Consider the following 24153-nt stretch of genomic DNA (forward strand, 5'->3'; position numbering starts at 1 on the left):
AACACGCAAATGTTTGTACAAATGCTTTTTTAACCGGTTAAATATTATTTAAAAATCCAAAAGCAATCTTGTAAACTTTGGTCCCTCCCCAAATAGCGGAATAAGCATCGTGTTTTTCAGTTATACAAGTGGGGATATACCCAGGAGCTAATAAGGCGTACTTACCAGCGCTGCCTCGGCCCCGGGGTCGTCCAATTATAGAACGTGATGCCTGAAAATCGTTATGCTGGGAAGATAAGAATACACAGTATAACTCATGCGCATAGCCATCAACCTTCAGCTGGTACGACGGATCGGAAACGCCATTGAGGTCGACACCAGCAACCCCGGTCTAGCGTATGCCAGATTAAGACAGAATCCTAGATCACTATTGTCGTGTCGAGACTTTTATTAGTTGACGGATCTAATGTAAATAGTAAATAGTGACGGGGCTATAAAAATATTCAGTGCTAAACGAAGCGTTTTTTTTTTCGAACTTTTATAGCAGCTTCCTTCATGGTCTGGCAAACCCTTTATGATTCTAGGCGACAAAATTATCATAAATAATGGGCGCTTTCCCACTTTCACACCGTCTGCTGCCTTTACAATTCCAACTTAACTCGAAAACAAACTGAATTTTATTTATTGCTCCTTATCTGAAATAATTTAAAATACCTTACTTTACACAATGTTTCGGCCTTTTCCTACTTTTGGCTTTATTTTCCTGGGTCTCCTTCTGGGCGACGCAATGGCCACCATAACCGAGAATTTGGATCACCTTGATGTAGACAACACATTCCCAATCGCTACTACCATCACACCAGACGTCCTTCAAAGGTACGGCGGTGTAAACCACCAGGCTGCCCAGGACTTTGGTGATACGATTATCGGTAGTGTTGGTAGTGCCCCGTTTCTTGCCAAGAAATGGGATGAAATTGTTCCGGGACAAACTTTCTATATCTACCTCGTCGATATGCATGATTGCGCATCGTCTATACGTGTGATCCGATGGCTCGACGACACTGGTCATTACCATTCACAACCTTTGTCCAGGGACGTTAGGCTGAGTAAGCTTACAGTCAAGATGTGGGCAGAAAAGGCCCCCATACCTTGGACCAGCATCTTGTCGTATACAATGTTTGTGCCCGGCAAAGCCTCTAAAACGACGGATAACACGGCCTGGATACCGAACGCAGGCATCAAAGTGTTCAGGGACTCTCTTTGCGCGTGGCACATCCCTGGAAGGACAGTGTACCACAGCCTATGGAGTGAATGGACCAAGCCCAGGTACCGTTTCAAGGGTTTATAGCTTTAAACTGTATTATAATTTTGCAAATACCTACAAAAAAATGGTTTGTGACATATCGTCAGGCCTTTTGCATCACAAAGAAGCTGCTATTGATAACGTTATTAGAATAAAACTTTGTCAAACCGGTTTACCGCACCATTAAAAACACATTAATCGAATGTTTAACCCGAAAAGCCGCTTATAAAACGCTCACTGGTTTTATAACATATTTGTTCCACTGGTAGTCTGATAGTGAGACCGACTTCGACTCTGGTTGAGGGTCCGGAAGTGACGGTGCAGTCTAAAAGACGTCTTGCCGGGCTAGGGGTTTAAGTGATGACGCGCATGTACGCAGTGGCGTCGTTACGCACAAGGTTAAGTAGAAGCGCAGTTCCTGCCAGTCAATGGAAGGAATGGCCAAGCGGACGTTCTTTTTACTTTCTATTTCCCTTTTCCAGATAGCTGCCTATGCCCAAGAGTCAACGGAAATAATGGGCTATCTCCACATGGCCTTTGTTATGCCATCAAAGCTTAGTCCAGTGGAGGTACAACCCAAGAAGTGAAGCAGGTTTTGAAGCTAAAAACAACCAACAACTGCTGCACTTGACCCTCCCGCTAAATACAGCCATATTGTAGTGAACAGAAAAGATGAAGCGGAAGAGCACAAGAACAAAAGGAAAGAGAATAAAAGATATCAAAAAGAAGAGTCGGTACGCTCGCAAATCACCCAGTCTGTTTCTCTCAGTTAACGACTCCTAAAGTATACGACGCAGAGGGACCTAGCTGTCCCAGCTCGTCAGATAGGAGCCCTTATCTATCTCCAGCAGCTCTCTTGACCACTTCGGTCGTCCAATCAACCATCTAAACTCCTCAAGTGAGTCTGCCTTGGTCTGTCCGCCCTATAGGTATCCAATCTTTGGTTTCATGTCGCCGGCCGTCGAACTCATGCTGAGCCTCTAAGGTAAAAGCGTACATCTGGCTTGGATATATTTCTGCCAAATCCCCCTTGACCTTCATCCCGACCTTCACGATATATAAGTTTTACCTTCCTTGATGCTTGAGCTCATTTTGCTTTCATAATGCACTTTCTGAGCACAAAATCCAAGGACGTGTGAATATTGAACGGTTGAGTAAGACCCTGGTTGAGCGGCATACACAGTGCTTTTCCATGAATCAAAAACACAAAAGTCTGTTTGGAAGCATTGGTAATGACTCCAAGGCTTTAGTTTGCGCTTCTTTTAGACTGAATTTTCGTACGTCCTCGTAGATGCCGACGGCTTGAGCTTTTGCCTTTTAGGGGACGGTCGTTATGGTCCGACCATTGCAGTTTACGGGACTGCTGCCCGCACTGACATCTTTCTCAACGAGATGGCGACGATATTTTCATGAAAAAAAGGTTAATCAAGCTTCACATGCCAGCAAGCGGCCCGATAAAAGCTTCATCTCGTTTCAATTTCCATTTTTGGAGTTAATGGCATTCAATTGTCAAGCCTCGGCGTTTTAACCAGCCGAATTGCATTTAAGCTTTGTGGCCCTTTTTACATTCCAATACCCTTTAAACGCGTAGAATACGGCTTTACTTCCCATCAGCCAATATGCAAAACTAAAGACAGGCGAGAAAGCTAATGAAATTTAAGCGCTGCAGGCCAGTCACTGATGTGACCCAAAGCATAATAATCACCGAGCAAGGTTTCGAGCTGCATTGCTTGGACGCATTCCATAGCTTATCTCTGTGTCAAGGTAAAAAACTTTGCTGTTAACCTCGCGACAAGGTTCGAAACAGCTAAGTCGGAGATTCGAAATACTGGTTGGGTTCATACGGTCATACGTGGGGTCGGAATTAGGGGGCAACTTGTACCAGTTCATGACAGTTCGGCAAAGGTATCGGAACCGAATCTGCAAACAATCCCTCTGTATCTTTAGTAGACAATGGTTTCAGACCCGTCGGAAAGAAGCTATACTCTTCGCCCCAACGGCTTTCAGCCTCGAAACAACGAAGATAGTGTTCCCAGGACTTGAGAAATTTAAGATCGCTATTGATAACCTCGAAAATATAGACCATCTCATCACTATCTCTCACTAGGTAACTAGCCAATAAGCGTGACGTTAGAGCTTTCCAACGTCACCAGAGGTTGACCGCGAATGCATTTCCAGATGCAAACCGATCCAGGAGTCAAGCCGTGGTTTTGCCTGATAAACTCAGGGTCAATGTTAATGCATATGACTATCGTGTTGTGGGGTTTCATTGCTCAAGAGCATCAGCGTCAGGAAAGGGCTAAGAACCAAGAAAAAAAAGAACAATTCTTACCAGTGGGTGGTGGAACACTTCAAGAGAACTAACATAACGTGGTAGGGGTAAAAGTATCCATCCCTGAACAATTAGCACAACGCTGTGGACCGTGTGGGTGTTTCTGAGTTTGGTAATATTGTTTTCTTTTTTTTTTCTTTTGCGGAAAAATAAAGCTAGTATGCGACAGGCAATTCAAGCTTTTTTCGGACCGTTAGGTTGGTGAAGGTCTACGTATATGCGTACGGCAAAGGGGGCTAGGGACTTTTGACTGCTGCCGCGGTATTAAGATCCACGGATGAAAAGCTTGTGGATACTATCGAAACAATAAGCCTTAGCATGACTTTAACATGTATCAGGGAAATAGAGAAGCAAACATTATGCGATCTTAGGAAACAAACGAAGAGAAACAGATTTGCATAAGAATTCCACGATTTAAATTAAATACTCAACCGATTCCTTGTTTGCGCTGAGGTGAATGACATGGTTCAACCTCGAAATAGTAGCATTATTAAGTGGGGTGGTTTTCCTTTTGCTCTCTGTCTTTTGAGAAAGACGTTAACGAAGTGGCATTTTGTAACAACCACCGTCAATCAAAAGTGGAACCATGTACTATTTTTGTTAATTTAGACGTCAGTCATATCCTAGTCATCTTTTATATTTTGGAAGCCCTTTAATCATCCTGAAGATCTCCCCTGTGGACCAGGCGGGCTCTGTTGATCGGTGTCACCGAGACGGCCTATAGGGAGGAAGTCCCCTGACACGGTGTCAAATATAACCGCGATTCTTGAGTCAGACTGAGAATGCTCTCAAATCTGCGATTTACTCTGCAGATCGTCTCTCTTTCATGAATATAGCTCGCGAAGACAATCATATGAGACAAGAAAAAAAAAAGGTATCCCCAGGGATCACCCATGTAGAAAAACGCAACTTCAATCATCCACTTTATTTTCTATAAAGTAATGCACAGTGAGATAAGTAAGTAAGCGACAGAATAATACAAATCGAGCAACGAAAAAGAGATACACGTCAGTGACTGGAGAGTATTGGCGCGCATATCGCCGGTCCTCTTGGTCGATCCGGCTGAAAGGGGTTGATCTCAAAATAGGAGGATTCGGTCGATCCGGCATACAGGGGATGATCTCAAAATAGTAAGATTCTGAAAACTGACTGTCAGACTGCGTCTGAGCCCATGAACCTCAGGGAAAGCTGGGTTAGAAGTAGACCAAATTTACTATAAGGGTTCTGTGCACATTTCGCTGCAAGATCTTTAGTGGCAAATCTTTTATCGGCAGTCGGCTGACCATACTAGAACTCTAAAAAAGAGTACATGGGTCCGATGACAATCAAACTACTTTGAATGCTGGATACTTTGAGGGATAAAAGTTGATGGGCTGGAGTTAGTATGAGAAATATAAATGATTATCCTCTCTGAACCATTGAGTCTTGATACATGCGGGGGCATAACGAACGCAAAACCTTCACAGCAACTGGTGGTTTGGCATTTGTCGATAACGTAACTATCTGATTGCCAATTCCATTTGTTATGATCCCGCTTGGAAATATTACTCGCTAACTGTAGACACCTATGCTATACCTTAAGCGTCCTGCAAGGGGCCATTCCACTTACCTAATGCACTATCCTGAGCCCGTTCCACTTTGTAATGGGTTCGGTGGCCTTGAGTAAAAGATTGGCGTTCCCTGGTGCACTAAAGTTGCGAGAAGATGGAAGCGAGTATTAATTTGGATACTTATCCATGTGCTTATTCTTCTGGGGCATGCCAGAAGCTCGGCTTTATCCTAAACTATAGTGCTAAGGGTAAAGATTCATCCCTCGGTAAAACGGTTCAGTGTTCTGGGCCGTATGGACGTTGTCGACATTGGTAACAGTTTTAACAAAAAAGAACATCAGGCATTTGATGTAAGCTTCTAACAGCTAAATTACAAAAGTCCCCACGTATAAATGTACGGTACCAGGTATGGGAACTTTCGCCTGGTTCCGTGGTAGGCCGTCAACAAGATATCATGCGTCTGAAAAGTAACGATATGGACATCGATAGGGCTGCGACCTTCCTCTTGATTTACAGGTCTGGTTTTAACAGGTAGGTTCAGTAGCGTATTAAACGTTAAATCTGTCGATCCTATATCTTTATGGGGTCCATAGGGATGGCTCATTTCCGTATGAGTAATTTGGATGATAGCCGGGAACAACGTGTAATTATCTCCATTTATTATTTTCATGCACTTTTACTCAGCGAGGAGACTGCCGAAGATATCATCCTTCCAGGTTTTATGGGAACGCAAACCGTGTGGCTTAGAATTACCACAGGAGCAAGCAAAAAGGTCTCGGCCCTGCTACTGTACGTCTATGCGTGGGCTTTCACCAATTTAATTAACTGTTTGTGGGGAACTTCAAGTACCTGAATTTATTTATTTATTTTCACCAAAACCATTACCAAAGTCGGTAATGCCCACAAGGACCACACCATTGCGCTGCTGTGGAGAGGGGGACATTTTTACCCCTACCACTATAATAGATCTGGTGTGGGGGTTTTGGCGCCAGGCTACGACCTTGTTTTGCGAATGGAATTCGTTTAAGACCCCATTCAAATAAACAAATGACATCGGTTCCTTTCGTCCGTTAATGACAATCATCCCGACACCAACGCGACACGAGACATAGTCCCCCAAAAGCGCACCCCCCCTAGTCTTAATAACTAGAATATTATAAAATTGTAATGCGAGTTATGCCATTTATAAGTATCGTCCTGCCCTCCTGTCATCTGTTCGAGAGATATCTTTTTTTCTCCCTTCCTTCAGCATCCTTCCAAAAAAAAAAAAACACCTTTTTAAATCCCATTGGCTTGCTTTTTTTCTTCTTCTTTGTTTTCATCTCCCTTGTTTCAACTTTTGCGCTTTCTGTTCAGCCTCGTTGATGCGAGCATTCGCTGACTTTTGCTTAACGCCAACACCTATCAAGTTTCCGTAAAATGTACTAGGGACAGAAACCAAAAGATAAACAAGGAAATCAACCACGAAAAATACCCTCAAGCATCATAATGCAACCCTCAACCCTCTTAACCATCGTGGCCTTCAGCGCCGCTAGCCTGGTATCGGCATCCTCAAATGCAAATAACGGCGGCGCAAGTCAGCACAGTCTTTGTCGACGAGGCATTTTCGATTGTGGTCGCAAACCGGTCTCACCACCCCCCGAGGAACCTCAACCACCTACATGCCCACCGTGGAAACACCATATGTTCGGGTCGCTACGGCCAACAATCGACGGCCACTGTTGCCGCGACGAACCACGGAACGCGCTCAATTGCTGTCGCCTCAGGCCCGAAGTAAGCAACCCTAAACATGAGTTGGAATGCACGTCGAAGCATTGGCAGACGGTCGAGCGATATGCCCAATTTTACGCGTGCAACACCAACCAATGGGACTCTAAGCGGTGTTTGGAGCTCGAGATTCCCCTCTATCCCTTGGTCATGGCGCTATACTACCCTAATCAGGAATTCAAGCCGCCAAAGTTTTTCGACCCGGCTGCCATAGCGTTGTGGTCTCCAGGGCCAATGGAACCTAACATGGATTATACACCTCCGGGCCCGTCTCGTTTGGGAAGGAATCCGAATGGCGACCCTGACCCCAACAAACGTTATACCGTTCAAAAGCGAGGAAACATCCCGAATAAGGCTTCCGCGAGCCCAGCGTCGGAAGATATCGACGAATTTGAGGACGCTCAGGAAGAACCCTTCAAGTTAGTGCCCGAGCACGTCAATCAGGCTTTGAACAAGTCGCCGAGAAAAAGGGACCGCAGCGAAAAGTACACGCCACCAGGGAAATCCCGTCTTAGCAAACACCCCGGTGGTCGCCCTGACCTCGGCGATCATGGCAATTTCCAAAAACGAGGCAACAGCATTGGGAGTTTCCTTCTCGGGGATCCGCTGCTCGGCAGCGGGCCGCACAGGCTGGTATATGACGAGAAAGGGTCACCGGAAACGGTTGCAGAACGTGCCACGAGAGCGCGACCAAAACAGCAACGCAACCTAGGCTACACATCCCCCGGGAAATCCCGTTTTAGTCAACATCCGTACGGCAACCCTGACTCTGCCGATCACCACGAGGTCCAAAAGCGAAGCAGCTCAAGAAGGAAAGGCTCCGCAAACCCGCTCCTCGACGCCATGGAGGAGGGTTCGTCCAGGCACACGCGGGTCAGGAAGCACAGGTCGTCCCCTAAGCCTACCAGCGCGGCCGCCAAAGCCATTCAAAAGAGCAACACGGGGCGGAAAGGAAACAGCCACGAATGGTCGCCCCCGGGGAAATCACCTTTGGGTAGAAGTTCAGACGGAGAAGCCTCAGACGAAGAATAGCTTGGTTGACTGAGAGATTGGCGAGCTCGCCCTCTCGGGGAAAGAGACCACGCAGCCTGGAGCGTTTGACCTCCTTATGGTTCTTCTTTTGATGGCATTGAAAGTTGCATGGTGTGGGACAAGTTTCTTTCCTTTGTTATTGGGTTTATTTATTTTCTCCCTCCCCGTCCGTACCGCATTTATTTGGCTTTTCACTTTCGTCGCATAGCGTAGCATAGGCACTGTAGCGCATCAAATATTAAACCTGTATGATGGAGTCGTTCATGTTTTGTGCAATACTACGACACTGTTCCTGAAACTAGAGGGTCGGTGTCTTGGGTGTCTCGGATAAACAATTCCTCTGGCGAAAGAATCTCAATCTCTTGTTCACTAGGAACTCACTCTAGGCATAGGAAACAATGAAAGCTATAGAAAAAAAAGCTAACTACTTCATTCCCACAACATGCAGCTTACAAAGACAATATGCCATCCTCAGACCCTATCCGCCCAGTCGTCGCCATGGCTGACCTGCCCATGATACCTCCACATCAACTCCTCGACATCAGTGCAACCTTTCACTTTCACTGTAGCCGGATATCCAGGAACAAGATCAAAGCCATTTTCGCTGACCCTCAAGTCAGGTCTCTCCTGGATTATGAAGCCCTTGACTGGTCGTTCCGCTTTGATGGTCAAGACCACCTGCTCTTGTTCCACAGAAGCAGAGACCTGGACTTTGCGGTCATCAAAGTCCAACCACTTGATCGGGTCCGGCCAAGACACGTCTTCTACCGAATCAAGTACCTGGCCGTCATCGCCGAGAAGATCTAGTCTCGCGTGAATGATAAAGGGATCCTCGTTGGCCGGGTTGAAGACACCAGTTCGCTCTGCCACTGGCACATTCTGCTTAATTTCCACCTCTGTGATGTTGTTTGCTTTGGCCACAATATTGAGAGGTTTGTCGTACAGCTCCTTCAATAACTTGCCCGATTTGATGGACACAAAGGTCACCGTCAATCTCCCCAACACGTTCCTTGTCGTCCCATTTGCAATCCACAAGTCACTGAGCACATCCTCTGGTCTTTTGCTGCTCCCCCACGCCAATCTCGGATCAAAATGGCCCGTATCCCTCTGCCATGTCTTATCAGCCGGCCTGTTTGTGCAGTCAAAGAATTTCCTCCCCACCCCGACCGCGACAGGCTTCAGCGCATCCCGGATGGCATACCAGGCCGGCTTCCTGACACCGTGATAGTCAACCACCGCCCAGCTGACAGTCGGCCAGCAATCGTTGAGCTGCCAGACCAACACCCCACCGCACCGCCTGCCACCCCACTGCCGCCTCCAGCCCTTATACGCCGCACGCATGGCGTCTGCCTGCATCACCTGCGTCAGGTACGTGAAGCCCTCGAGCGTCCCGCCCATCCCGTTCAGGTCAAAGTTCTCCCCGACGTACGCGAGCAAGCGCCTGGCGTGCCCGCCCGCCTTGTTGCGGAAATCCATGGCCATGCTGCCGGGCCGCCTCTGCCTGGGGTCAGTCAGTACGTCCTCGAGGGTCGATGTGTGCGGATACGCCTCCATGCCGAACTCGCTGACGAACCGTCCGCCCATGTCCGGGAGGAACTGGTACGGCCGCATGGCGCCGTGCCAAACGTTCCACTGGTGCACGTCGCCGACCGTCTGGTCCACCACCAGGGTCGTGCTTTTGCCGTTGCCCCAGGGGCTGCTGGGGTGGTATGCGATCAGGGCCGGGTTTTTCTTCGTGTAGTACTCCTCCTCGACGATCAGCGGCAGGAGATGTTCGTAGATGTACCTTGCGGGGAAGTTTGTCCTCAGCCAGGACTGCGGGTCCTTGTCGCCTTCAAAGTCGTACTGCAGCCCGTACCGCTCCACGATCTGATAATCTTCATTATTCCCTGCCCAGATAACGAGAGAAGGGTGATGTCTCAACCGCCGGACGTTTTGTCTCGCCTCGGCCTCGACGGATTGCAGAAACTCCTGGTGGGCGGGGTAGTTTGCACAGGCGAAGCAAAAGTCCTGCCAGGCCAGGACGCCGGCCTCGTCGCAGGCGTCAAAGAACGCGTCGGCCTCGTAGATGCCGCCGCCCCACACTCGGATCATGGCTTGGTTACCTTCTGCGACGTGGCGGAGGATCCAGTCCCTGTACTGTGCTGGGGTGGTGCGCGTGAGGAAGCTGTCTGAGGGGATCCAGCAGGCCCCGCCGCAGAAGATGTCGACGCCGTTTATGCGGAAGTAGAATGACTGGCCGATGGCGTCCTTTTCTTGGACGAGCTCAATGCTGCGAAGGCCAATCTTCTTGCTGGCACTGTCGAGAACGCTCTTGTCGTCGTTGAGGATTCGTACTTCCAGGTTGTAGAGATTTTGATCGCCGTAACCGCGTGGCCACCACAGCTTGGGCGTCTTGATAACCAACTCCATTTCGCCATCGCCGCGTGGGTCGGTAGTCGAGCTGCCGACGTTTTCCCCGTCAATCAGGACCTCGTAAGAGATACTGGCTGCTGGGAGTAATCCCTGAGTCTTGACATTGACAGATAAGTTGGCTCCACTCAAATCATCCTCCAGCGAGTAGGTAACACGCAGATCATCAATCCTTACACTATACGTCTCGAGCAGAACAGGCTTCCACGGTCCGCATGTCAGCATGATAGGTCCCCAGTCCCATCCCCACTGGTACTGCACCTTACGGACGGGACCTCTGCCGATCTCGGTCTGGTGCACAATATGCCGATGCTCTGGGTGCTGCTTGACTAACTTCAACCCACGAAGGCGTGCGGACTCAAAGGAGATGCTGAGATCGTTGAGAGTGCCGTCGGACCTGAGCTTGTCCGTGATGTTGACCCGGTGGGAGATGAACATATTGTCCGAATTTAGAATCACGTCATCGTTGAAAGAGACAGTCGCAAATGTATCGAGGCCTTGAAACACAAAATCCGTGATGGATGACGATGCCGTAAAGGGAGGGCTGGCGAATTGACAGCGGTAAGTCCATTGCTGATCCGCAACCCAGCGCACACTGAGCTCGTTCAGGTCGATGAATGGGTCTGGGATGAGTCCGGATTGGTGCAGGTCGATGTGCACCTCGGTTGGGAGCGACTTGACTGGATACCAAGAGTTGAATGCTGCAGCCTGGTTCTCATCGTCGGGCTTGGGTGAGGTGGCTTTGAACTCCCACCCAGTGGAGAGGTTTTGAGTTGTCAGTAACATTGTCATATTGCGTCGCCAGAGTCGAGTGTCGTCTGTTCGATCACTCTCCAAAAGTGAAGTCGGCCAAGAAATTCACCGGCAGTGCAAGAGAAACAGCCCGATTGAAGGATGTTGGCGGGTCGGAATCCGAGTCCGATTTAGGTCCAGTGCGGGGTCAGCAGTGCCATGTGCCGACGGGAGCCACCTAGAATTCATTGTCCTGGGGAAGGAAGGATGCTAATCCTTGATTCGACATCTCACCGTTGAACCCTAAGGTAGGCAAATTTTGGAACCCTTTACCTACAGGTAACATTGTCAATACATCAAACAACAGCGACCCCAACCAAGTGATTGTGAATCAAGGGCTTGCCAACCCCCAGTTCAGCGTGCTAAAGGACAAAATGTCACTTTTGGAACGTGATCGTCTGCATTGTGATGGCGTAAGAGGTCGCTACTGACTCCAGTTCATCTGATTAGAAATGAATTTGGGAAAGATAAAAAGGCCATATTTGTCGACTGGATGGATGCATGTCCAAATTGTCAATTTTATTAAACTAGAGACTTGGCCACCCACTCCACCATGGCTCTATTCAGAACCACCATGGACAAATGCTATATTTGCGACGTCCCGTTCTGGGCTGAGGTTTCTCCTTCGCCAGAGACAGTGACCTGGAGTCATTTGAACACAACTGAACTCATAAGGCAGTTCAACAACAACAACATCACTGAAAGTGAAGTCGCGTGGCTGCCGGAGTGCTTCGCACTGAGGACGCGCTTCAATGATTCGATTGTCCCAGACCTGTAGGGCATTATCTACACATTAGTCCGCGATGACTTAGGCAATGGCGACTAATCAAAAAAATGCAATCAAGATGGTCCATCCAGCCAACGCAACCACATGTTTTTGTCATCAACGGGATACCGTGAGTACCCAGAATAATCCGGCAAAATGAGAGAAGGGAGACATAATCGTGTTGACTGACCTATGGATATCAGGCATATTCCCATTCATTGGCCTTGCTACGAGGTTGTAGCCGGTGCGCTTACCGGTCGGATTGGTAATACCTCTCCAGTTCAAAAGGATACGCTAGTCGAAGTATGGACTAATATGACAGAGGGCTTCCAATGGCCTCTGGACCACAAACCGGATGACAGGAGCGAGCATGCAGAAACCCCAGGCTTCTGCACCTCACTTACTTGCGAAAGCAAAGACGTGCGTGCCGCAGACCCCAGACCCTCTGAAAAGGTCACACTGAACTTGCGACGGGCCCTCGAGCAGATCAGCCATAAACTTGTTCTTCAAACACCGACGTTTACATCTCCAGCCAGCCCTAAAGATCAAGACCGGTTCGCAATGTTGAACTACGACATCACTTGGATGTTATCGAAATACCTGACCAGCAAGGAGCTATTGGCTCTCTGCAGTGCATCACCCAGTGTATATAGAGAAACCACCACCTTTCCGGGGTTCTGGGCATCCCGAATCCACCACGAGTTCCCCTGGTTCGTTGAGGCACACGAAATCCTGCGAGACCGTTCGATCCAGCCCCCCTACCACCCAAAAAGACTCTACACGGCCATACTGCACGAAACCAAGGTTCGATGTGGCGTCACAGGTGCCTGGATGCCCATTGTCAACCGCAGATACATCTGGCAGAGGTTTTCTGGCGAATTTGCTCGCCTCTACCATAAGTTCCGTCGGCCGACGGCACTGTGCAAGACCCAAAGTGACCACAACACCAACGCCGAAGATGTCAAACGGAACATTGAAAACTCTGCCATATGTCCCTATCAGGCCCGGGTTTCCTTCCCCGTTCCCTTTGCCCCAGGAAGCACCGAACCACCCAGCAGCTTCGTAAAGAAAGTCTTCTGGGTCAAGAAGTGGTCTCAAGTTTATCGCCTGCCGGCGGGATTCTTCGCCATTCGACGCGACACGTATTCGCCCGTCCATTTTTGCCAGAGCTCCTTGGCACCGCAACTTGGAGGGTTTTACGTCGCGTCCTGGCCGCAGGTGTTCTTAGTAACCCAGCCAGCGGCAAGGATGATGGGGACTCTGGATTTCAAGGATCCTTTGCCAATTCAGGTACCCCGGGACATGTATGATTTCCATTTGCAAACTTATAATTTTGGTAATTACGAGACGGTCACTTGGGTTACGGGGATAATACTCAACAGCAGCCCTATCGAGTTGGAGCAAATACGCCGCCTCTGGGATGACAAGAACGGGGGGATCCTACCTGAGCATGCCAGTCTCGGTAGGCATTGCCAGACTGTCCGCAATGTGGATGTGAGATATCCTACTGCTGATATCCGAAAATTTCTTTTCAGTACTAACGATGATTTTCCCCATGACCCAGTTTTATTTCGAGGGAGACAAGGTCGATTGTATGTTTGGCAGAATCCCAGAGCTCTTCAGACGACCGTTTCTACCTCCCGATGGTTGGAGTATCGTGGGTTTTGAATCTCAAGATATGGTGAGCATACTTTGAGCCGGGACCCGGCCGGCTGATCAATAGACAGGAAATCATCCGGGCTAATACATGAACTGTAGGAAATTGATGGAAAGTTCAATGCGCAGCACCTCGGCCTCCTCTGCGCAAAACGCCCCAATAATGACTACGACCCGTCGCCCCCAGAATCAACGCCGCCGCCTCTGCCCCTGTTGAAGCAGCCTCGACTGTGGCGCTCCAGCTACAGATGGCGACTTGGCACCCCGATCTGGTCCACACCCGGCATCCACATGCATGAGATCGTCGAGCGAGAGGACACCAGCGATCCACGCCAGTTCCCATTGGACATGGTGCCTCACTACGCCTTAATATGGGACCCTTTGGGCACAAACGAAAAGAATCTGCGGAGCATAGCCGCTGACACCATTTACCGCCCGGGGAGCGACCTGGATGGGACAATCGTTGATCTGAGGTTCGTTTGCGCTTCTAATCTTCCAGGCAGCGGGAAGGACTCCTGGGCAGTGAGAGGAAATTGGTGGCGCTCGAATGATCCCAAGCCGGTTAGTTATCATTTTAATGAACCAGTAAATGGTTGGGATGGAGAGCGTATTACCGGTGTCGACGTTGTCCTTGGATCAGATGGAGGCACCAGAGGAATCAAAGTAAGCGATTTCACCTACAGAACAAAATCGCTCCGACCGGGGGCTCCCAAGGTTGACACGGACATAAGATACAAATACAGCTAACTTATTTACTATAGTTCCTGACCAATCAAATGCAACACCACACTTGGGGATTTTATGTAGGACGGCCGAGACTTGCCAGCGGCGAGATTATCAAGCAATTGCGTGCCCCAGACGGCGAGAAGATCATCGGCCTCGTGGTGACATTTGAGAACAATATTTGGGGGGAGGTACGTGCCATCCAGACTGCATCCGGATTCCGGGCTGCAATATCCACTGCTCAATCAGCACCTTGGCTAACTAATTCCTCTTTTTATCATCACAACGTCAAATACAGCCCGACATCATGGCTCTCAGCTCAGTTGGCCTGTTGACCAAGGAAATGGACCAAACCGGGGTGGATCACGGTAAAGAGAAAGCGGAAAACGACTATGTCGAGTTGTGACGGATTTGAGTTATGGTGACGTTTCTTTTTGAAAAGCTTTGCCCAGAGAAACCCATGCCACATTTTGAAGCTTTGGTTGCGAGGGGTGAGAAACATTTGCTGAGGGGGTTAATTTTTCTGCCTGCTCTAAAGGCCACATCTGGCCAGGCTTGATAATTGCGTCGATTAATGAATTTGATATTTCGATTAGCGAAGTGTTACAGATTATAAGACAAGTCTTGTTCTCCTGTGAACCCTGCCGCCTGAGAGATACAGGCAGCTCTTTCTAATAGTGTAGGTGCTCAAATTCTTGCATAAAGGCAAACCGTATTTAACGTTGCGTACCCCCTGTTCGGCACCCCCCCTGTTCGGCACCCAAAAATAACAACACTTTTATTTTTATCCTCCAACTTCTATTATAAATATCTCGATGAATCTTTCACTTTTGGATTTACTTTTTTCTAATCTTGATTCTCCATTTTCCAATGAAGCAATATACTGAAAAACAGCTTATATCTGCAATTAACGACGTCAATAATGGCAATCCAATTGCAAAAACCTCCCGAAAATGGGGAATACCTAGGTCTACACTTCAAAATCGACTTAAAGGTTCTCAAACTTATAAAAAAGCACAAAGCCCTTTTCAAAGGCTTTCTACGGAACAGGAAAAGCATTTGGCTGATTGGGTACTTACCCAAACAGCTTTAGGGCTTCCGCCAACGCATCAAGAATTACGCTTTTTTGCCGAACGAATTCTTCAAGCCGCCGGAGAGACAAAAGGCCTTGGAAAACGTTGGATAACTCGTTTTTTGGCTCGTTATCCAATCCTTAAGACCCAAAGGCCCCGTCGAATAAATAACGCCCGGGTTAATGGCGCTACTACGGAGGTAATTAAATCTTGGTGGCTTTATATTACGAACCCGGTTATTAACGCTATTAAACCGGAAAACCGTTGGAATATGGACGAAACCGGTATAATGGAAGGTAAAGGATCTAACGGCCTGGTATTAGGGCTTAACGGGATCCGGCCGTTGCAACGGAAAGAGCCCGGAACGCGGGGTTGGACGACTATAATCGAATGTATATCGGCTACGGGCGTTGCCCTCCCTCCCCTTGTTATATTTAAGGGAAAAAACGTACAACAACAATGGTTTCCGACGGATTTAAGCCTTTTCGATAATTGGAAATTTCACGCAACCGAAAACGGGTGGACAAATAACGAAACGGCTATCGAATGGTTAAAAAAAGTGTTTATTCCGTATACCCAACCTTTAACCCCTGAAAAGCGGTTATTAGTTTTGGATGGCCATGGATCACATATAACGGACGAATTTATGCTTCTTTGCTTGCAAAACAATATTCAACTCCTATATTTACCCCCTCATTCGTCACACGTTCTCCAACCATTGGATCTATCGGTTTTTGGGCCGTTAAAAGAAGCTTATCGACGTCAACTTGGATTTGTTAGCCAATTTTGCTGTTCAACAATTATTGGAAAACGAAATTTCCTACTTTGTTATCGAAAAGCCAGATTAAAAGCATTTATAGCAAAAACCATTCAATCTGGTTGGCGTACAACGGGGTTATGGCCGGTAAACTTGGTTAAACCACTTTTAAACCCTTTTTTGTTAGAAAATAGCAATGCCAACGTTATAAAAGATAAAAACAACGGTTTGCAAAGGGATAAAACACCGGAAAGCCCAGCCCAAAAAATTAACGACCCGTCTTTACTTATTTGGAAAACCCCTAAAACGACCCGAAATGTCCGATTTCAACTGCAAAAACTTTCCCAATCCAACAAAACCAACGCTACTTCACGTCTTTTATTTGCAAAAGTCCAAAAAAGCTTCGAAGCTAAAGATACCCTTTTGGCTAGCGCCCAGCAAAAAATCAGCTTATTGGAAGCACAACTGGAGGCAATACGGCCGGTTAAAAGGAGGAGGGTGGTTCCGGATCCAAACGAGCTTTTGGTTAACAAACAAAACATTATTGGATTGCAGGAAAAGGATATAGAAAATTTGGAACCTTTAGCTGATGAAGAAGAGGTTAATGAACCGGAGAAGCGTGAAAACGATTGTATTTTTGTCCGTTGATAATTTTATATTTAAATCAGCTTATAAAAGTAGGCATTTCGTTGTTAGATTTTCAGGGTGCCGAACAGGGGGGGTGCCGAACAGGGGGTACGCAACGTTACCTCTGTTTGATATTACAGTCAAACAATGTGATCGTTGCAAGCCCCATGTGTGATTGACTTGAGCCTTCGCGATGCATTAGTTGGTTTCAAGTGCAAAATATCCCTAGGGGGGGATGTTGTGTTCGCAAAGATATGTATTTATCTTCAGTTCATCTACACCTCCTGGTGACCTCGATACATCTTACGTGGATAATCTCTTGTATTTTATCATTCTCAAAAGCACAAAATTTTACTATCCGTCAGCGCTAGTTGAATATCCGTGTATTTTCTTCTCCTTCGACTTTATATCAAGGCTTTGCTGACATCGCTTGGGAACGGTAGGCTTAGAATGTTGTGTTCACCCAGTCGACCAATGTCGCACGTGCCGTGCCGCTTCGGGATCGACAAGTTCCTTGTCGGCGGTTTTTGGCACGCACCCCTTTTTTTTGTTCCAGCCAAGTGCGGCTAGTAAGTGCCCAATACCGGCCGACCTGCAACCTCCTCCCCTCTAATAAAGTTTAGCGCCACCTTACCCACGCCAATTTCTCACGCCAAAGGCATAAACAGGGCTATTAATTGGGCCAAGGGAAAAAGAGGAAGATAAAAAAAAGCTATTATTAGGTATTTCATATTTCTTCCCAACTACGGCTACATTGTTTACTTGATCCTCTAGTTCGGGAAGCAGAAGCCTGGGAAGATGCAAAATTGCTTCTTTGTCGGTGTGGGCGTGGGCGCCCTTGTGGAAGTGGTGGGCGTAGGGGTGGTGAGTCTGGTTGTTGTTGTTGATCTAGCTGTGGTTAGCTGCGATGTGGTTGAGGTCCTTGAGGTGCTAGTGGTAGAAGATCTGGAGGTGGTGCTGGTGGTAGATGACCCGGAGGATGAGGTCGTTGTAGAGGTTCTGGATGTGGTTGTGGGAAGGATGGAGGTCGTGGAGGTGCTGGAACTCGACGATAGGGAAGTCGTAGTAGACGATGACTGCGAAGTGCTGGTGATCGATGATGTAGGGGTACTTGAGGGCAAAGTCAACGGATTGAAGGTGTGAAGAGAGAATGTGATAGGATGGTGCTCTTAAACTCACATTGTGCTTGTTGTAAAGCCGGAAGATGTCGATAAAGAGCTGGATGTGGTAGACGTTTCGGATACCACAGTGCTGCTGAAGCTGCTCGACGAAGTGGTAGAGGTAGATGAGGGTCCAGCTCCAGTCGAGGTGCTCGACGTAGTCGGCTCCGCGTCATCACCACACACAAACGTAATGTCGCCCAACTGCCACTGCTCGTCGCCATTTCCTTGAGTAGGCGACGTCCACGTGGCCCAGTTGAAGGCTTTGACGGCGTCCAGGTTCGTGTTTGGGTTCTTCCAGCCTGCCAACGGAATCGTAACCGTCTGCACGTCGCCGGTCAGGTCCTTGACGACCTGCCAATCTGATGTGTAGCTGGAGGTGCTGCAGGAAGTCGAGGTCTGGATCTCGAGGGTGAAGTTCGACCCCTTTGATGGCGCCTTGATGGTGAAAGAGAGTGCTTCATATCCATCGCTGGCGGCCTGTGTGCAAGGTATGTTCTCGTAGTAGTAGGACTGGGAGAGACCCCCAGGTGCGGGCGGCCGAGGTGTTAGAATAAGACTGGTGCCTTGCACAGTGATGCTCTTCATGGAGCCATCATCTGCGGTGGATCCCAGTCGTTAGCATTATCGTCTTTGCCCCAAGCTCCACCGTGGGTGTGGGAGGACTCACCGTTTGTATAACCACCTAGGTTGTTATTGGAGGTCGACCGCCTTGAAAAATCGTCGATCAAAAGATTGGAACTGCATTTTGCTGCGGCAGTAACGCTGTAGAGAGACAAGCTGGCCAAAAGGCCGTACCTAAGAGAGGTTTGCATGATTGTACGCTGAAACAATGCAAAAAGGGGTAAAAGGAGTGACGGGACAGTTGGAGACCCAATGACAGAATGTGTAAATGGAAGTAAACAATGCAGATCACTGTAGTTCTGGAAAAAAAGATGGCGATCAGCTTCTAATATTTAATTCATTTAAACAACAGTCTTGCGAAAGCTCAAAAAATGGCGTTCGAACGGTACTGTTGGCCCACGCGTTGACTGGCATCTTCAGTGGCTGGAATCTCCAACTAGTCCAGCTAGTTGAGATTCGAACACGCTCGACTCCTGACTAGTTCGCTGAGCATAAAAGCTGAACATAACGGTAATAATAAAAAGCCTTCGCAATTACCTACTGGCCTGTGCGGGGGATGAAAGCCGACGGATTCGACGCTTCTCGACTAGTGATCGCGACGAGATCGCGCCGGCGCCGCAGCCAAGACTCGTGTAGTACGCATTCGGTTACGACGCGGTATCAGCGGTAAGGTTAAGAAACTAGAATTAGTAGAAGGCGGATTAGGGGTCTTGGCAGGGGTGATTTTATCGTGAGCAAGTCCTGCTAAAGAATTACCCCTGCGGTTCTCTTGGTTCATAGGAGGAGCACAGTTGTTCCCAAAAGTTTGGTACAAGTTGGGATAAGATTGTTGCGGTCGGAGCGATGCGATCTATGGGATTCTTTAGGTGAGACTTTGCGCTTGTACTATGTTCAAAGTAACTTGGATAATACTATATGCGTGAGAGCTTTTCCTCGGATTCATCAATCAGGTGGGCGCTGAACAATGCGCTGGGTAATGAAGCACGAGCTGAAAAGCTAGTGTACTCGGATTGCTGCCGCGATCCATGACACGCCAATCGAAGCCCGGGTCGGCCGGCGGCAGTCGATCCGCCGTCTGGATGCCCCGATAAAGCCGACAATATAAGCCCCAAGCCTTAAACCCCGTCAACACACAAGTCAGGGGCTATGATTCGCTTTTTAGCATGCTGAAAGGTTTCGTCCACAAGTGGGCACAAAAGCTGTGTTTTCTTTCCCCTCAGACTACAGCTCGAAGATTCTATTTTCAGACTCTGCCGCCAGCCTCTACTCGCAATACGATCAGAATAAACATGCGAATTTTCAAGCGGGCTAGGCATTTTATCGTGAGATGTGGCTGCCATTCAGTGCTTGGGCGACTATTAGTTGATCGATGACGTTTCGACAGTTTTACAATAAGTACCACAGTATGTACCACAAAGAAAAGAAATCCGCCAACCTTCTAGAATAAATGCCATTGGTCTTCTTCTCTTCCCCTTATAATGCGTCATCCTTCTCCCACTCCTCCCACTCTTCCGGCCGAGGGGCGCCCTTGAACAACACCTTGATGATCTTTTGTTCGTTGAAGCGACGATACAGCTCAGGGGCCTCATCGAGATCAAAGGGTTCATGGTCGACAATAAAACCAGGCCTTGCCCTGCCGGCGTCGACGAGCCTGGACAAGGTCGGCGCCATCTTGGCTGGGTCGGCCAGAACCGCTCCCAACTTGAGCCCGCGGAGCCAGAACTCGGGCATGCCGAACAGAATTTCAGGCTGTATCTGACCAACGTTGGGCCGCCCCGGCGCGGGCGGTAGCGTCACGTGGACCCCCGCCACGGCGACGCCACCACCTACCGCGGTGACGGCGATGCACTCGCGCATGACGTAGTCCTGCTGGATCTTGAGCTCCCGGTTCAGGCACTCCTGGCCCACGCAGTCGACGGAACGGTTGACGCCGCCCTTGTCCAGTGCCAGGATCTGCTCGCTGGCCTTCTGCCCCGGCTTGGTGAAGTCGATGGGGATGACCCCTGGCCCGATCTCACGCGCCTTGTCGAGGCGCTCTTGAATGTGGTCGACGACGTAGATGCGCGAGGCTCCACGGATGCACGCGCTGTAGGCACTCATTAGACCGACGGGCCCGGCGCCGAACACGGCAACTGAATCGCCAGCCTGAAAACCGGCCCCGTCCAGCGCCATCCAGCCCGTGGCGAAGATATCTCCCAGGAACAGCCACTCTTTGTCCGGAATCCGGTTGGGGATTGGGATGAGGGTCGAGTCTGCGAATTGAATGCGAGCATATTCGGCTGTTGTTTTGTTCAAAATACCATCAGAAGGATGTGCTTTTTTTGCAAATGCTTTCCAGCAAGAAGTTACTTACTTTGCAAACCAAATTCAGGGTTAAAGAAGAAGTCAATATCCTGGGGAAAGGTGGAATTCTCAAGCCTGATAGGGTGGTCATCGGGAAACGCTATAACCACACGATCGCCAACCTTGAGGCTGTCGACGGCAGGGCCGATCTTGTGCACGACGCCCATGGCCTCATGACCGGCGCGGTAGGGGTAAGTCTCGGGCCCGTAGAACCCGCGATAGTTGTGCAGGTCGGAACCGCATATCGCCGACGTGGTGATGCGCACAATGGCGTCCTCGGGCTCTATGAGTTCAGGGAAGGGCACGTGGCGCACCGACACTTTCCCAGGGGCGTCGTGGAACACTGCGCGGACCGTCTTGGGGGTCTTTTGCGTGACCGACTGGTCTGAAAGGTTTCCTGCCTCTGTTGACATTGCGATGTTTCGATAGGGCAGCGAGTTTACGACTTTTTTGCTTGGAGTCACCATGTTTTGCTTTTCAGTTGGAGTAAATTGTATGGGGATGCAGCTGAAAACGGCGAAAAGATATTGTAGCGGTAAGCTGCTCCAAAGATCTCGAGAACATTGTTGTTTAAAACCTTCCTTGTGTTCGCCCATGGGAGAACGAGGAGCATCTTTATATTTCGCAGATTCTTATAGCTGCCCAGAAAGATTTTCATCATTAACATTTGGTCTCGGTCAAACTTTCAGACCGACAGAATTATGCCATCTCTTCAATCTGACCAATGTAAGCTGACGCCCATGTTCAGGCACCAAATCTCACCATCTACCACCTAACGACTGACCGCCAAGCAAGTTGATTACATCTCAAAACAGCATATTTCCACCGAAAATTTCCATCAGTAAGCCTTATTCAAAAATCTACCCTACCAATCTGGTTACATGTTGACACCTTGGTGTTGTCATTCGCCACCGAGAGCCGCAGCGCCGGTATTTCTCAAAGCGGTAAGCATCAAGAAATACGCGTATTTGATAATTTTGATCAGCCCCAATGGCTTAGTACGAAGCTTTTCACAGCTCAAAGTGAGCTTGTGACTGTTTGCAGCTGGCGACCCCGGTTTAAAGGCCAAAAATGATCTGCGGATGAGCAGCAACCATCTACTTCATCGTTACATCCACTGGCTTGTCCATGTTGTTCCCCTAGAGTTTGATCACCTGATATAAATAGGCCGCCTGATCTTGGCCTGTGTCATATCAATGTGGTGTATATGATCAATGCCGCTTGAGCTTCTTGACCATTGCTAACCCCATATGTCAAATTTTGGTTCTTCCGTTCCGCATGCAGCTTATACCGAGCGCAAATTGACTTGGTTGTCCCGGCAATACACACAAGCGGCTCACACTCTCAATAAAGCTTGAGAGGCCTGTATTCGTTTGGCCAATTGGTTCTTTGTACTATCGAGGGTCTCGGGTTGATAGAGCCTTTGTGGTTCACTCAATCAGACGACAATACGGCATGCATTGTCTATCAGTAGAACAAAGATGAATAGAAGCACAAGATTGATACATACTTGGTTTTTGTCGAGATAGATATTAGGTGGCCTTCGTCCGCCCGGTTGATAATGTCTCACTCTACACAAGCAAGCAATCTCTTCATCGAAAGTCGTAATCAAGTTCTTTTGTTGAAGCAGCTTTGTCGCTTGCAAGATCGATAAGTCTACTCGACCTTCTCTAACACAAACAACTCAACATCCATCATGTCCAGCGAAATCAACCACAGTTGCCGCCCGGGCCAGTCCCCCCAGACCAACGCAACAATGGCCCTCCTAATCGAGGTGGCCGATCTCAGCCTAGCCGGCGAGGAAAAGCCAGCCGAAAAGAAAAAAAAAACAAAGGCCCCAAGATCAGCAACGCCTCCCTCATGGCGATAAATTGCGCCTGGGAGACGTCGTACGTCGGCACCGTCGGCCGCTGGATCCGGCAGACGTGCAAGCCCGACGCCCCGCCGCCCAAGATCATCTGCATCATATGCAAGGATGAGATCGAGCCCGGCTGGGGCGTCGGGACGCTGTACTCTCGTCCGACGGAGCATCCCGGTAGCTTGCTGCCGTGCATGCACATCGTCGGCACCAAGTGCTGGGCCAAATTGATCAGGGAGCAAGGTAATTTGAACTGCCCGGTTTGCGGGGAGATTATTCACCTTGAGGAGGGTCCCAGCGGAGTTGCTGTCAGCTTGTGGTCTTGGATTGCGGCCGATTTCCGCTGGCACAGCAAGGTCAAGGCATAGTTCAGGTGAATTCAAGTGCTCGGGCGTCCTTTTGACAGTTTGAGAAAAAAAGTACAATCAGAAGAGGTATTACACTGTCGCATTAATCATTGTTGGAGCAAGTTCGGGATCACAGTTTGAGCTGTCAAAGAATAGCATTGATGATGAGTCTCTTTGGTGTAACCGTGTAATGGAGTGAACAAGGTGAACAAACGAGTCACGACAAACTTTACTCCTCTACTCTTGCTCTTTTACGGACCTACCTAGGTGCATTTGTTTTATTTTGTAGAACTGATCTACTCGTTGTTGATTTTAAGAATTGAGTGATTTTGGAGCGCACCTGAACCAACAAAGCGATGCTCTCCCAAGATAAAAGCTAGACATTCGGGAGCCACATCTCGAGTAGCCACAACTGAGATGCCCTGGGTTATCTTGTCCCAGTCCCTTCCAGCCTCTGTCAGAACTGCACGATTCAGTGCGAAATTAGGAAGGCTATGTTTGGCTCTAGACCTGAACTAGCGTACACGATCTGCCACGCCGCCCCTTAGCATCGACTTTTCTTTGACAAGAAGTCGACAATGTCAGGAAGGTCAGGTTAGGATAGCCTAACTGACTTTCAATAAAAGGGTGTTATAGATAGGGATGAGATCATTATTGTATCGTTTATTCCGGTGGTATGGGTAAAAGTCCCCTTCCCTGTATAGTGGTGGGCGGCGCGCGAAGTTGTGGGTTTGCTTGGTTTTAGTAATATTTCCCATCGAGCTGCAAAGTACCTGTGGGTCGTTATTTTAAAGATTTGACAAAAAAAAAAAAAATAGTTAATGCTGCGTAAACCCGCAAAGTTCAGCGTTGTGCAGGGGTGGTGATTTTTGAGCGATTGGTTAGTTTTCCGTCCCACAGCCACATTGGCTTATTTCCCCCCCGAGCAGCACCCTCAGACATGGGAATCCTGCGCTATTTCTTAATATGCATTCCATTGCCGAGATCAATACTGGGATATGATTGTTGTCTGTTAACAGCACATTTGCCTTGCCAATAATACAGCATTACAATTACACGATTCATTTCTCCCCGGAACCACGGCACTGTCA

At 48.5% G+C, this 24153-nt stretch overlaps 7 protein-coding genes across 7 annotated transcripts; 4 read left to right on the forward strand and 3 right to left on the reverse strand.

Moving 5' to 3' along the window:
* Positions 1-727: 727 nt before the first annotated feature.
* PgNI_11060 (uncharacterized protein) lies at positions 728-1288 on the forward strand (the record flags this gene model as incomplete). The annotated part of the gene is made up of 1 exon (XM_031131034.1): positions 728-1288. One exon carries the CDS (start codon positions 728-730, stop codon positions 1286-1288), a length of 561 nt encoding a protein of 186 aa, XP_030980242.1.
* Positions 1289-6613: 5325 nt separating this feature from the next.
* On the forward strand, positions 6614-7924 carry PgNI_11061 (uncharacterized protein; the record flags this gene model as incomplete). Its single annotated transcript, XM_031131035.1, has 1 exon — positions 6614-7924. One exon carries the CDS (start codon positions 6614-6616, stop codon positions 7922-7924), a length of 1311 nt encoding a protein of 436 aa, XP_030980241.1.
* A 471-nt stretch (positions 7925-8395) lies between these two features.
* PgNI_11062 (uncharacterized protein) lies at positions 8396-11128 on the reverse strand (the record flags this gene model as incomplete). Its single annotated transcript, XM_031131036.1, has 1 exon — positions 8396-11128. The coding sequence occupies one exon, from the start codon at positions 11126-11128 to the stop codon at positions 8396-8398; it is 2733 nt and encodes a 910-aa protein (XP_030980240.1).
* Positions 11129-11681: 553 nt separating this feature from the next.
* Positions 11682-14767, forward strand: PgNI_11063 (uncharacterized protein; the record flags this gene model as incomplete). Its single annotated transcript, XM_031131037.1, has 6 exons — positions 11682-11902; positions 12098-13388; positions 13459-13575; positions 13653-14213; positions 14312-14464; positions 14572-14767. 6 exons carry the CDS (start codon positions 11682-11684, stop codon positions 14677-14679), a joined length of 2451 nt encoding a protein of 816 aa, XP_030980239.1. The 3' UTR covers positions 14680-14767.
* Positions 14768-17660: 2893 nt separating this feature from the next.
* Positions 17661-18705, reverse strand: PgNI_11064 (uncharacterized protein; the record flags this gene model as incomplete). Its single annotated transcript, XM_031131038.1, is given in 3 exon segments — positions 17661-17898; positions 17910-18489; positions 18561-18705. The coding sequence occupies 3 exon segments, from the start codon at positions 18703-18705 to the stop codon at positions 17661-17663; spliced, it is 963 nt and encodes a 320-aa protein (XP_030980246.1).
* A 1140-nt stretch (positions 18706-19845) lies between these two features.
* PgNI_11065 (uncharacterized protein) lies at positions 19846-21414 on the reverse strand. The gene is made up of 2 exons (XM_031131039.1): positions 20868-21414; positions 19846-20793 (listed from the first exon to the last, which is right to left on the reverse strand). Exons 1-2 carry the CDS (start codon positions 21322-21324, stop codon positions 19988-19990), a joined length of 1263 nt encoding a protein of 420 aa, XP_030980245.1. The 5' UTR covers positions 21325-21414; the 3' UTR covers positions 19846-19987.
* Positions 21415-22717: 1303 nt separating this feature from the next.
* PgNI_11066 (uncharacterized protein) lies at positions 22718-23083 on the forward strand (the record flags this gene model as incomplete). The annotated part of the gene is made up of 1 exon (XM_031131040.1): positions 22718-23083. The coding sequence occupies one exon, from the start codon at positions 22718-22720 to the stop codon at positions 23081-23083; it is 366 nt and encodes a 121-aa protein (XP_030980244.1).
* Between the last annotated feature and the right edge of the window lie 1070 nt (positions 23084-24153).

This window comes from Pyricularia grisea, chromosome VII (genome assembly GCF_004355905.1).
Source record: "Pyricularia grisea strain NI907 chromosome VII, whole genome shotgun sequence".
Taxonomy (NCBI): Eukaryota; Fungi; Ascomycota; class Sordariomycetes; order Magnaporthales; family Pyriculariaceae; genus Pyricularia; species Pyricularia grisea.

What these genes read in the sequence shown, in the direction of transcription:
- PgNI_11065 (XM_031131039.1), bottom strand. Translation starts at nt 21,324, where the DNA reads ATGGTGACTCCAAGCAAAAAAGTCGTAAACTCGCTGCCCTATCGAAAC. An exon ending in CCCTGAATTTGGTTTGCAAA is followed by an intron (nt 20,794 to 20,867) that starts GTAAGTAACTTC and finishes ACAAAACAACAG; the next exon opens with CCGAATATGCTCGCATTCAA.